At 44.5% G+C, this 13,711-nt stretch overlaps 1 protein-coding gene across 1 annotated transcript in view; it reads left to right on the forward strand.

Moving 5' to 3' along the window:
* Window positions 1-13,711, forward strand: part of LOC144937496 (LON peptidase N-terminal domain and RING finger protein 3-like) — an 86,135-nt gene that overhangs the window by 69,436 nt on the left and 2,988 nt on the right. Inside the window, exons 7-10 of the mRNA XM_078864743.1 lie at window positions 8,276-8,390; window positions 9,327-9,448; window positions 10,992-11,150; window positions 13,374-13,536. Coding sequence (XP_078720869.1) covers window positions 8,276-8,390; window positions 9,327-9,448; window positions 10,992-11,150; window positions 13,374-13,536 — 559 coding nt within the window. The remainder of the gene's footprint in view (window positions 1-8,275; window positions 8,391-9,326; window positions 9,449-10,991; window positions 11,151-13,373; window positions 13,537-13,711) is intronic.

The following is a 13,711-nucleotide window of genomic DNA, read 5'->3' on the forward strand; positions in this document are numbered from 1 at the left end:
TCTCTTCGGAAAGCAATGACTGAGAGCCTCATTCATTCGTTCATCTTTGGGAAAGACAGCTTCCAGCAGTGTTGAGCTCAAAATGGTAAAGTTGTCAAACTTTTGTACGGATTTTATTTTACAACAAAAAACTTCAGTTTTGATGTGGTTTCCTTGTTCACCAAGGTTCCTGTACCTGACACCATCACAATCATTGAAGACTTGTTTCATCAAGGACTGAATGCTGGGGTACCCCCCCTGGTGAGACACTGCTTAACCAATACATACTTCACCTGGAATGGAACTTTCTACAGGCAAACTGAGGGCACCCCAATGGGCTCCCCCCTATCTCCGGTTGTAGCCAACGTCTTCATGGAGAAATTTGAGACCATCCAGACTGCCACTCTACGCCCGACCTTGTGGAAGAGGTACGTAGATGACACTTTTGTCATCTGGCCACATGGCTGGCCTGCTCTAGACCAATTTCTCGACCACATCAATTCCATACATCCAGCCATCAGATTCACCATGGAAGTCGAAAAAGATGGCAAGCTACCCTTTTTGGATGTCCTAATTAAAAGGAGACCTGATGGTTCAATGAGCCACTCTGTCTACAGGAAAGCCACCCATACGGATGCTTACCTGAAACCGGATTCCCACCACCATCCATCCCAGAAGAATTCCCTCATCAAGACTCTATACCATAGAGCCCAATGCAATTCCGACCAGGAACACATTGTCAGTGAACTCAAACACGTACGCCAAGCTCTTAAGGCTAATGTTTACTCCAACTACACAATCCGCAAGGCCATCACTCCAACCATCAAGAAGGATCCTGTTGAGGAGCCTTTCAAGACCATCACCTTGCTGGGGTCACAAAAAAAATCTCCAAAATCCTGATTAAACACAAGATCCAGGTCCGATTCAACACAGTACATAAAATCCGTGATCTGGTCCCGTCTGTAAAAGATGTGGTTCCAGACATACAGTACCCTGGCGTCTACAAACTAAGTTGCCTCTGTGGTAGCAGTTACATTGGAGAAACCAAACGACATGTCTCGGACCGCATCCGTGAACATAAAGCAGACTTGAAACACGGTAGGACAAACACCTCAGCCGTGGCAGATCACTGTTACAATTCAGTGGGCTCACATGACATTGACTTCTCCAAGACAGAGGTTCTCTGCAAGCCATCTGGATACCATGAGAGATTCGTTCATGAGGCGATCCACATATACAAACACAGAGACAATTTCAACCGAGAAGATGGATTCTGGCTTAGCAATCATTGGAAGGACGTAATAAACCATTTCGGATCTTAACTGATTGTGTTCACGTTTACGGTGACTTTCAGACTGCGTTCCACTCACTGGCATTGTATTCTCCGCAGGGAATGGATTCTTTGCTCCGCTGCAAGTTTCCCATCACTACTCACCCATTGACACGACGGTCAATGGTACAGTGTATAATAACAAATAGTATAACATTCATATGCTTAATACAATGTTCAAAGTAATATATAGTATCGTAATTGTATAGTGAATATATACCAGTGTGATATACATTAGGGTGGGTAGAATAATACATAGTGTTATATTATTATAGCAATACAGTATATAATTTAATGTTGGGTTTGTCTATGGCAGTATATAGTACGGTGTAGACTCGTGTAATGTAAGAGAATAAAGTTTAGATGGAAGCATATTATATAATTTTTACGACGTAGAATTGTAATGTATTACTTACTGTTAGTAACTCAGCTTATTGTAGAGTATAGTTAGTATACTGATGATACTATGTAGTTTATACTTTAGTTGTTTACGTGTTGGTTTTAGTTACTGCAGCTACATACTATTAACACTCCTTCCCTTTATTAATGCTACCCCTCCCTTTGATGCGGCTAATCCTGCATAATGCACGGGCATAATTAGTACTATTCACATACCTGCATTTCCCATATCCCCTCCCTTTGATGCTGCTAATCCTGCATAATGCACGGGCATATGTAGTACTAATCACATTCCTGCATTTCCCATAAATATACTAAATTCCTCTTGATATGCAAATTATTTTGTCGAAGCACCCTTTCCCCCCCTCCCAACCCAGCTTATATATATATGCTCCAAGCTCGTGTGCTGTTTCATTCAGACGCTGTCTCCCCGACAGACCTGATTTTTACCTGAGGACGGCTGCTTGCATTGTGGCCAAAACGTCGTGAGAATTATTTTGTTTTATTTTTATTATTTTATTACTTCCCTTCTACGTGACTTTACCGAAAGAACCAAGAAGATGAATTTGGTTTCTGCCAAGACATGAATGTGACAGCAAGGGCGATTACACGAAATGAACAGATGGGTGAATCATCAGTCTGTTGAATAACGTATTTCTTAATGGGTTCCGAGTGGACTGTTTAAGCACAGGGTCGATCTGCTGGATTACGACCACACTTAATGCGCTGCTCGCCATGCGGCCCTCTCTTACTTATCCTTGTTAACTGATTTAATTATCTCAACAAGGTTCAGTTTGTAGGAAAGCGGGGATTAAATGAAAGAGGCTCATGATATTTCCATTCATTTTATTTCTCCTGGATGAGGTTTGTTATTGTTTGCAATGGTTCCTTTTGGTGGCTAATACAATCCATGGTGTGTGTAGTGCAACGTTACTTCCGTGCCAATGTTTAAATTGCAGGAAAAGACCATTGAGATCAAATGCTTGTGTTTCTAAGTGTTGGGCGTCTGTGCTCTCATGCGTAGAGTATGTAAATCACGGTGTTAAATGTGCTGGTGTATTGTTTATTATGAAAAACAAAAACAGTATTTCAGGAAACAAATTAATCTGGACTCTAATTATTCTTTGATTCATACTGCTCTCTTTTTCGGTGAGGTACGTCTACTTTAATTGATTGCCTCTTCATTAGCACAAACCAATACAGCCTTTCAGTTGAGTTCTTGGGTTCCTTTATCACTCAGCAATTTGTAAATTAATGAAAGGTAAATTAATCTACGTGTATGCATGTGTAAGTCAGTTTCTAGGTGTCTAGCCTGAAATGGGAAAGAAAGATCGCAAAATAATTTCATTCAGGTTGCGGAATCTGACCGTTTCTATCAGAAAACGTGAAAAGGTCTCCCAGCTGAAAATATCTATGGATGACAGAAATTCCACATTGTCTCGTAGAAATCCCACATTCTCATGTGGAATTCTACATTTTCACGTGGAATTTCTACCTGTGGAACCAGTTTCTCCATAGAAAAGCGACTGTTAATGTTCCACAAAGCGGTACTCAGTTTATTGATCTGGAATCTATTCTCGGCTAAATTGCTGAACGACTGCAGATGATGTCTATGAAACACAGCAGCACCTTTGTGATAGCCCTAAGCTATACGAATGGTGTGAATACCAAATGTACTAAATAGTAATTGTTATGAAATTGACCGAATTTAAATATATGGCAACATTGCAATGGTGAGCCGATAACTCTGAACCAGAGCGTCGTGCAACCAGTGGGAGTCTCACTCATGAAATAGAATCAGAATATCCTGGAGAAATCCGATGAGCTATGAAGCTCTTTTTCACAGATGTCCAGTGGTCGCAGGTCAGAAAGTTTCAACAACAAACAATACAAAACAACGATAAAAGTGCAAAGTATAGCAAAGCTACGTAAATTACTAAAACATTATTTAAAATTAAGCAATTTATAAACTAAACTATGTCTTCGTTATTTTTCATAAGCAGCCTGGCCACAAATGATAGCTCAATAAGGTGGCTTATCACATGGAAATGCATGGAAATGTAGCAGCCAATAGATCAACGATCCCGACAGCCCTGCCTCCAAATACACTCGAATGCAGAAGAGACCGACCATCACAGATATGGGTCACCACATCTATAGAGTTGGCTTTGAGCTGAATGATTCAGTGTAAGGTTCTGCTGTAGGCACGGTCATCCCCATTAATCCTGGAATGTAATTTATTTTCAGCGTAATGCATAGAGGTCCTCGCAAGAAAATGAAATGACCACTGGGTAATGCTGTGGCAGATCTCTTGACCCAGAATTGGAAGATTGAGAGATTTCAGTTGGGGGTTGACTCAGCTCTTACCCGATTTTGTGCTGATAGAATGAATCCCATTATGTGAAAAGTCAGCGGGGACTGTGCTACATTATTTGCCATAGGGATGGAAAATTGTATTCACTGGCTCGGGTTCACCAATGACCCTGAGCACCAATCAATGTTTTTGGCAGGAGAAAATTCAACTTGATTCTTTGACTGATGTGGGTTTTTTCTTTGAACTAATTCTCATTATATCTCAGAAATATGTAGCTGATTTTTGTCATGTGGTAATTCCGCAATTCATAAACTTGAGCAATTTACTTCGACAGCATGAGAGGACGATAACCTTACAGGAGGTAGTCTCAAGCTAATTAAGACTGCATCTTGTGGAGATATTGTGTTCACTTCCACTAATCCCTCTCCGCACTGCTGCGATGCAGCTGTCGCGCCAGGAAATACAAGACAAATGGGCTTCTTACGCAATTCATTTCGTACAACACTCCTGTGATGAATTAGAACGAGGGCACCACAGTTGTGCCAGATGCAGTGACAGTCTGAACACTGGTTCATTTTAAACTAGCTGTACTACCCGGCTTCGCCCGGGACTTGGATCCACCACGCGCGGCCGCCTTTGTCTCCCCAGTACCGATGTTCACACACCACAGCAGTTACTCGTTTGAGGCTGAATCGACCTAGGGGAGGCCCAGGAGCAGTTGAAATAATCGTCACCGGTGGTGGCCGTGAGCAGGAATCGAACTCGGGTCGCCGGGTTTGTAGCGCAGCGCGCTAACCACTAAACTACAATGCGTTACGCTTCCACATGCGCGGGTCACGTGACAGATTTGACGTCACAGCTCACTTGCCGTGCAAAACATATATGCATTATTGAGCTCCCCCCCCCCCAAAAAAAAAGTGTATTTTTATAATTTTTGCATGGTGTACAGTCTGGAAAGTACCCACATGGCAAATTTCAAGTTTGTTGCATGTCGGGAAGTACGCTAAACATTTTGAACAGAGACACATATTCACAACTTTGCCTTTTATATATATGGAGACTACCTTTTTTTTTACTGCCTTCCTGTTTCCCCTCTATCTAGCTGTGATGAGAGCAGTCCGCTCAACATTGTTAGGCTGCAAGTTCAATCCCAGTTGGGGTTGCCACTCAACCCCATGAGATATACGTACGCAGGACATATGAGAATGAACGTGGGAGCTTCCGGACACAAAGTCAAAATGTTTCCTCTCCTCTGAAAAGTGTGGCGTGGCATTCATCTCTGTCGATGGCCGTGAGTCACTGGCTTAAATTCCACATTTCTGTGGCAGGGGTCTTTCACGAGAGAGAACAACCGCGGTTGATGTTTCACAAAATTATACTCATTTGATACTCAAAAATTATACTCATTTTGTTGACCTTACAGGGATGAAGGGCTGAGTTGACCCCTACCCAGGATATTAACTCGCAACCTTATGACTGTGAATCAGGAGTTTTAACTAAAGTGTCAACAGTTGTCATGATGTAAAAACTTCTTGCATGATTTTCCAGCTCTGTTCCTCATGCTCAAAATTATATTATTCACCCTCTCGTTTTTATTCAATTCCACAGACATGTCATCTCCATCAGTCATGTAACTTATTTATATATAAACACATTATTTGGCTTTTGTAAATTTCCACGTGATAAGCCACTTCATTGAGCTATCATTTTTTCCCAAGTCTCTTCTGAAAAAGAGCTATATAGCTAAGTGAGCCTTACATTGTAAAATTAAAAAAATGTTAATCTCTAAAATAGTTAGTTAATTCATCACCAAAGCACCCAGAATATGCCCAACCTGATCACATCTTAACCTGAGCAGTTTTTTAGACTGGAAAGTGCTTGGATGGGTAACCACCATGCATAGAACAGGCCTCAGAGGCTGCTGCTGGCTGTGTTTGTGCAGCAAAATCTATTGTTGTGGTATACTTGCTCCAGTAGTACCTACAACCAGCACTGACCAGCATGGTGAAGTATGGTAAAAAGAATTCCCATGGCCCGCATGCCTTGGGGAGGCCATTGTCCAGCAGTGGATTTACAAAAGGGCTACACACACGTGCACACATTCACCGCGAGTGAACGTGAAATTTTATTGGATGAATTTTCCATAGCCTTTCTTTTACCCCTGGTACAATGAAAAAAAGGGCTTATTTGCTACAAAGTTCCTCGTGGCTCATCGAGAAAAAGCCAGGAGATTATCCTCGTTTTTGCATTTTTTTCCCCAATTCTCTGTCAGCACCAGCCATGGGAGGCTGGTGCTCCGGTCCTGATGGTGCCTTGCAGCTTGCAGTCTTGGTCAGTATTTTATGCAGGTGCTTAATCGGCAAGAGCCATCCTGGATTTCACTCCCCGTGGTTTTTGGTTCCGCGTGTCTTAAAAGAACGCATTCAAGCCTGGAAAAACAGGCTACTTGTCATTGCAGTAAGTTAATGTTCTTTGTGGGAGCTCTCCATAGAATTTCTCCTTAGCGTGGCATCGTCTTTTTGCGTATGACAGGAAAAGTTTAGAATGTGATGTCTAGGATGGCGATCCCCTCAATTGCTTCCCGATATGCTACGTGGAGAAACGAAGTGCCTCTCACACCAGATCTCAGTGGGAAGGTTTATTTCGATGTGTCTGGGACTCATGGCCACAGACACACTCGGGGTCACATGCTGGACAGGGCATGAAGTACCAGGTGTCCTCCTGCTGGTGCTGTTGAATTATCGTCTTGCACTGAGCCCAGGGAAGACGCGGAAAGAGAAGTGTTGTGATCTGGTGGTTGAACGCAGTGTGGGTGAGATAAAACAGTCAGTCTGGTAGGGTATTTAAACTATAAGCTAAACACATTAAAAAAAAAAATATTTTACCAGGTAAGGCCCATTGAGCTATGTAGCTCTTTTTCAGAAGCAATCTGGCCACACATGATAGTTCAATGAAGTGGCTTATCATGTGGAAATTTAAAGCAGCCAAATACTCTAAATGCCTGTTTCTAAATGTGGAGGGAAAACCGGAGGACTCGAATAAAAATCCACACGACCACGGGGAGAACACGCAAACTCCAAATATACAGGCATCACGGTCGTGATCGAACCCACGACCTCCTGCATACCAGGCAAGGTAACATCTCGCCACCGTGGTGCATGGGTGGAGGAATCGATGAGTGCTTGACTAAAAAATGGAAGGATGCGAGTTTAAATTAAACTCAACTTTTGGTAAAATGAGGACTACTTTGTAGGACACCAACCGTGGTTGTCCTGTGCAGAGACTGTGCCCTATTCGAAGAATGTGGAGTTTCCACCACTGGCTGAAGCCTGCCGATGGATGATAAGCACCACCCAATGCTTTTGATTTAATGTGAACTGCATTGAAAATTAAATGTGAACATTATTCTTGATGCTGTCGTCTAATCTAGATCACTTGGCGATATTGTACATTGTTCAAAGACAGGCTGAATTAATCCTCCAGAATCGAATTATGCACAGCTGATCCAAAGGTTGTGCGGTTGTCTAATCATGGTGATCGGTCTCATCTGATCGCCAGACGGTGCTGTGCCCTTTTACTTAAGCCCACAACCTGTGTCCGCATTACGCAACTATTTTCTAGGACTCTGAGCATTCGGACCGCTTAGGTAACACCGCTTAATGGCTTACCATGATAGCGTCACTCCTCAAAACCCACATCAATGCATAACAATTGTGACTTGCCCTTATTTTTTATGCTAGAGCTTTATTTTAATAGTTAAACAAAACCGGGTGAAGCATCTCTCCTCGGCATTTTCGAGAAATGGAGCTACACTGTTCGCAGATCTTGAGCCGGTAGTGGAATTCCATTTTCCCATGGCAAAGGCCAGGCTTTCCATAGAATGATCACTTTTGCTGAATTATCACAAAGTGGTAGTAATTTTATTCACCCAGGATTAATGGTTGGTTGATTGAATAGTCTATTATGTACCACATGTATATAGTCTTAATTATATATTTTTATGAAAGTGGAAAGAATCCATGGTTAACAAAGTTGTGCATACCGAGGAAGGTATTCTGGGTAAGTTGGTTGTAGAAAAAAGGGGTATATTGAAATATGAAATCCCCATCTATTAAACATGGGAGAAGATTCCACCAGTGAGTAGTGCCTTGGAGTGGATCATGGTGCGTCGTAAATGACCGTCCTTTGAGTTTGCTCGTCTATGTGTCGGATCCCCCCTACCTCCCCACCCCCACCTCCTCTTCCCACTGCAGCCTCTTCTACGAGCCGGTGACGACCCCGTGTGGACACAGCTTCTGTCGGAAATGCCTGGAACGTTGCCTTGACCACACCCCCAAGTGCCCCCTCTGCAAGCAGACACTGGCTGAGGTGAGGTGACTCCGCCCGACTCGCAGTCGGGAAATCAGAAGGCACTGAATTCAAATCAGAATATTTATAATGGAGGAATTCGATGAGCTATAAAGCTCTTTTTCACAGATTTCCAAATCATTGCCCCAGGTGGGGGGGGGGGGGTCAGCTCTACTCATCACGACTCTGGGGTGAAGAAAATTGGTTCCCGTTTCGTGAAAAGTCAATGACTTAAACCAGGAGTGTAATTTCCACACTGCCATTGCAGGAAATAGTTTTGGGTAGAATTACCACTGTTGCCTTTCCATAGAGTGATACTCATTTTATCTACCCCAGAGGGATAATCAACTGTCGTCTACTGACTCAGTGACCTGGGTTAAATTTACAGTCGTACACAAAATAGTGACATCGTGTAGGTCAACTCAGCCTTTAACAAGTGACCTGGTGCAGCGTGTAACATGAACCCGAGAGAGACGGATGCGGCCAGGTGTGGTGCTGGTCACAAGACGGCTTCGTGCGCCACGTCAGCCTTAAAAAAAGTGCTCTCTCTCAGCATTTTTCACCCTGTGGGCTGTAACAGCCCTCTTCCACTGGCACATCAAAGCCACACCAGGGAGGTGCCCTCCAGGTGCAGGTGGTTTTCCACTGGCTATTTGTCGAGGCGAGGCAGAGCCAAAGCATGAAACTGGCCTCGCAAGACATCTGAGTCTGGCCGAAGCAGGTCCAGGGGCGAGGTTAATAATTTTCGTCGTAGGCGCGCCTCGACTCGTTCATTGCATGTGACGTCATCAAATGTGGCTCAGGTTCTGCAGTGGAAAAACCCACCTGGCATCGCTTGAGCCACGCTGTGCAGGCCAGACACAGCTCCGGCGTGACCCTGTTGCACAGTTGAAAAAAAAAATTGGTTTGAGACTAAACAAGAGCATGGGTGGCGGGCATGGTGCGTGTGCGCCGCAGTACCTGGCACAGCGGACATTCCCCCAGACTGTGCTGCTCGAGGACATCATCTCTACCTGCCTCCCTAACGAACTGGCCGAGCGCAAGAGCACACACGAGCAGGAGCTCGCTGAGCTCGCCAAGTAAGACCCAAAACCCCACACGCGCAATCGCTGTCCAGCAGCAGCAGGAGCTGAAGCAGCAGCAGGAGCTGAAGCAGCAGCAGGAGCAGCAGCAGCTAGAGCAGGAGGAGCGGCAGCAGCAAGAGGAGCACCATTGGCACACAGCTGGCTCTGGCGGTTCACAACGCCCTCGTGCCAGCAGTGACTTTCATTTGGTTCATTTTTACGTTAAGAGTGAAAAGCCTGCCCCCGCGGCTGTCTGTACAATACACACAGCATTGACACACTCGAAACTACAACGTGCATAGGATAAGAGATGCGCTGTCAGGGACCAAGGAATGATAGTTTGCTTTTGCATAAGTTGAAAAATACGAGGCAGTCGAGTAGGATAGCTCTCGTGTGGCAAATACAGCACCTATGGATTTGGAATCACATTTTCCAATTTAAAAAAGGGCACCTACAGTTATTAGTAGTAACTATTTGACACGAAATGAATACCCGATAGGCCAACTTCATGTTTTAGTATTTAAAAAAACATAAAACCTCCTTGGCATGATGTTTATGATTGTGAATAACATTGATGTATGTATGTTGAGATTCTTTCGCATCGTACGTAGCCAATTGTGTTAATTGGAGGTGGCGACGGAAGGACAACAAACTAAACAAAAACGCTGTTCTCAAGATTTTTTTTTTCTGTGTAACATTGAATGAGCCCAACGAACCTTACTGGATAAATACATGAAAATTTGCCTGGCTTTTGCAAACATCTTGCTGGGTTTAAAAAATATATATCATTGTTGCTTTGCACAGCCCCAAAGGTCCAAAACATCAGGGCATCCAGCAACAAACGGCACGATTGAAAATGTAACAGATGTTCGATCTTATCTTTTTTAAATTGAGCAAGGCGATATACGAAGTTGGGAAAATTAAGTTTTGGTGGAAATTCCAAAGTGGCGTATTGTGAGGAAACGAGCAGAAGGAGAAGTGTCATGACCTACAGTCAGGCTGCTAGACCAAGTCCACGGTGTGGGTGGAGGAATCGTCGAGCATAGTTTACGGGAACAGTAGCAATCGTCGTTGCACAAGAAGAGTCAAGTTTATTTGATTAGCCAGGTGAGAACTCAGGAGACCAGGATGAGTCTCGTTTGCAAGAGGGACTCGAGTTACCAAAATGACAAACGCAAGACGAAACAAAAAGTACAGCAATGAAGCAAATAGAAATCGGAGAAAAAAATACAATTTCACCCAAGAAGTAAAAAAAAATTGCAAACACAGATTAACGTTAAATGATACATTCCCTCTTATGGCGTAAGTCTTGCTCCAGCAGATTATTTTAGACCAATCATAGTTTAAGTCCAATTATGCCCCTGTACAGTTCCCGTTCCACTAATGTGCATCGGGATGCCCACTTTTTATTGAGGGCGATATTGGCACATACAATAAACATTGAATGATTGAAATTGCAGAAAGCATCGCGCAGACACAGGTGGCCCGCAACTCTTGCGCCGTGTGCTCGTGTGTAACCGCGTGCGTGCGTGTCCCCCCCACCCTTTGCGGGTTGCAGCCTCAACAAGGACGTGCCGATCTTCGTGTGCACCATGGCATTCCCCACCGTGCCGTGCCCCCTGCACATCTTTGAGCCGCGCTACCGCCTCATGGTGCGGCGGGTGGTGGAGGCCGGCACGCAGCAGTTCGGCATGTGCCCTGCCGACAACGTGCAGGGGTGAGATGGGGGAAGGAGAGGTGACCCCTGGCTCGGGGGCGGACATTGAGATGGTACCGCTAAATTGTGCGCACGAGTTGGCACCCCGGGTGTTCCATTTGCACACATCAACTGAGTTGTCGAGCGCAGTGAGTTGATGGTCACTGCCTGGTCACCAACGATTGCACATGCACACACACACAAAAATTATCGACATCTTCCATGTTGTTTTATTTGAACTTGCAAATGTAGAGTTAAGATTCAAATACTGTAAATATTCTACCACCTGGCTGGGTTTTGATCATTTTGGCACAGTTACATTTATACATATATATACATATATGTATTTCCATGTGAAAGGCCTTTAAGATACTTGAGCTTTAAAATACACCGATTCACAGGACTTCCACAAAAGTCGGTCTATTGAAGATGAAATAGGTATCCTGCTATTTTCTCAAGTATGTATTTGAGTGTGTACACCCAATGTGTGGACAGTGGTATATGTTTATAGGTTTCAATATTCTGCACCTCTGAATAGTACCTGCACCTACGATTTGCACGGTTGACTATGTACAGTGCGAAAGAAGTTCAACATATAGACATCCGTACATGCACATTAGTGGAATGCAGTATCTGAATATAGTCCTATGACTTCCTAGGTCAACTCAGCCTTAAATGAGTACTGCATGCAGTGTGTGAGCGTTCACACTGGAGAGGCGTAAACTGCAGGCCATGGTGCTGTGGCCATCCCGTTCCCTCTTGTGCCTGTTCTGGCTTTCGTAAGCGCTCGCTGTTTAAACAGCTTACGTGGCTAAATGGGGGATCTTTATCCTCTCTGTGCGTGTGTGACACATTGCAGTTGTATCGTGTTGCTAATGGGCCGCCTGCATCTGTGTTTATTTTTTTAGTCTGTTTGACCTCTCGGAAACAAGGACGTGTATAATGAAGCATTCCCTGGCTTCTGTGTGTTTATAGAGCCCCTATTTGGCAGACACTGGCAAGGAAGCACTTTGCGCATTATAGTCTTACGAGGGGGGGTGGATGCAGTGATAACCTTATCTTAAGAATATTGGGGATCAGAGCTGATAATCAGTTGAGCTGTCTGTCCCATTTGTAGATTGCAGATTGCACGTGTGTTTAATTTTGTTGTTGCAATGGCTATATAGTCCGGTTAACACTTTCAGGTGGCTCGTGGGTCATCTGAATGCATTATGGAAACAATAATTGACTCACTGGCTGTGTGTGGCTCCGTCTTCATCATTGCCTCAAGCACCATTCAACCTTGGGAGGTGTTAACTTGCTAGTGGCCCACACCCAAGCGAGTGGCCCATGTCGGCTAAAAAGGATGACATTTGTCTATTGTGGTAGTGTGAAGTGGAATGGTAGTTAGCAACTCGCATTACATTGATGTTCGCATACACAAGAGGGACGTGGTTCGGGTCTTCTCTGGGCCCCATTGTGCCCCTTACATGTGCCTCTCTGCCCTTCATAGGCACTCAATAGAATCCCCTGCTTTTTTCACAGATCATATAGATAAACAGTGTGTATTGTTCGTGCATGTGAGAGATTGCACCGTGGTCTCACGGTTCGCACATTGGACCTACGATCCAAAGGTGGCCACTTCAATATGCATCTCCTGTAGCTGCAGGTGCAAGTTTCTGACATGCACCGACCTCTGTCCATCCAGCAGTGTAAATGGGTGATCAGCAGGTTGTGTATCGTGCAGTAAAGAGTGGAGTACTCCCACCTATTCAGAGATATCGGACCACAGTCAGAGAGTCCATCATCATCACGATCCGTGGGCAGATAACCCGTAGGTGTCCACTGCACATTTCGTCTTTTGTTTCCACTTTCCTCTGTGGTCACATCATTCTGGCACCAATCTCTTATGTCATCGTTAAGCCATTCTCTGTAAGGTTTTCCTCTCTTTCTGGTTCCTTCCATTTTTCTGAACAACACACTTAATTTTCCTGTTGTCCATCCTACATATTTGTCCAAAAAGTTGCAGTTTCCTTTTCATCACTGCCTGCATCATCAGGTCTTCTATATGTGCAACCTTTTTCTTACTTTTACGTTGGTCACTCTTTGGGTCCAGCTTAAATGCAGAAGAGTAGGCGGTAAAATATCCTCCGGATGGGGCTGTCAACAGCTTCCTCTCTAGAGCTGTGTAACGAAGAAGTTCATTGCAGGGCTGCACCTTTACCTTGCGTGTGTATGGTACGGTGCATGCGTGTGCGAGAACAGGTTTGCGGAATACGGATGTGTGCTCAAGATCCGCAGTGTGGAGTTCTTCCCGGACGGACGCTCGGTGCTGGACACGGAGGGGCTCCGGCGGTTCAGGGTGCTGGCACGCAAGCAGAAGGATGGCTACAGCACAGCCGACATCGAGTACCTGGAGGACACCAAGGTGAAACGCATGAATCACGCAGGCTTGTTAATGGCGCACGCAATGGCAGTTCGCCATCACTGCGATTCCACGCATTGCCTAGATTTGGAGGTCACGGTTTGACATGTTAATTGATTATTCGTTCAGGGTCATTTATATGGTCCCCCACCTTTGTTCACTTTTGTTCGTTAATCTT

This window comes from Lampetra fluviatilis, chromosome 19 (assembly GCF_964198595.1).
Source record: "Lampetra fluviatilis chromosome 19, kcLamFluv1.1, whole genome shotgun sequence".
Classification (NCBI taxonomy): Eukaryota; Metazoa; Chordata; class Hyperoartia; order Petromyzontiformes; family Petromyzontidae; genus Lampetra; species Lampetra fluviatilis.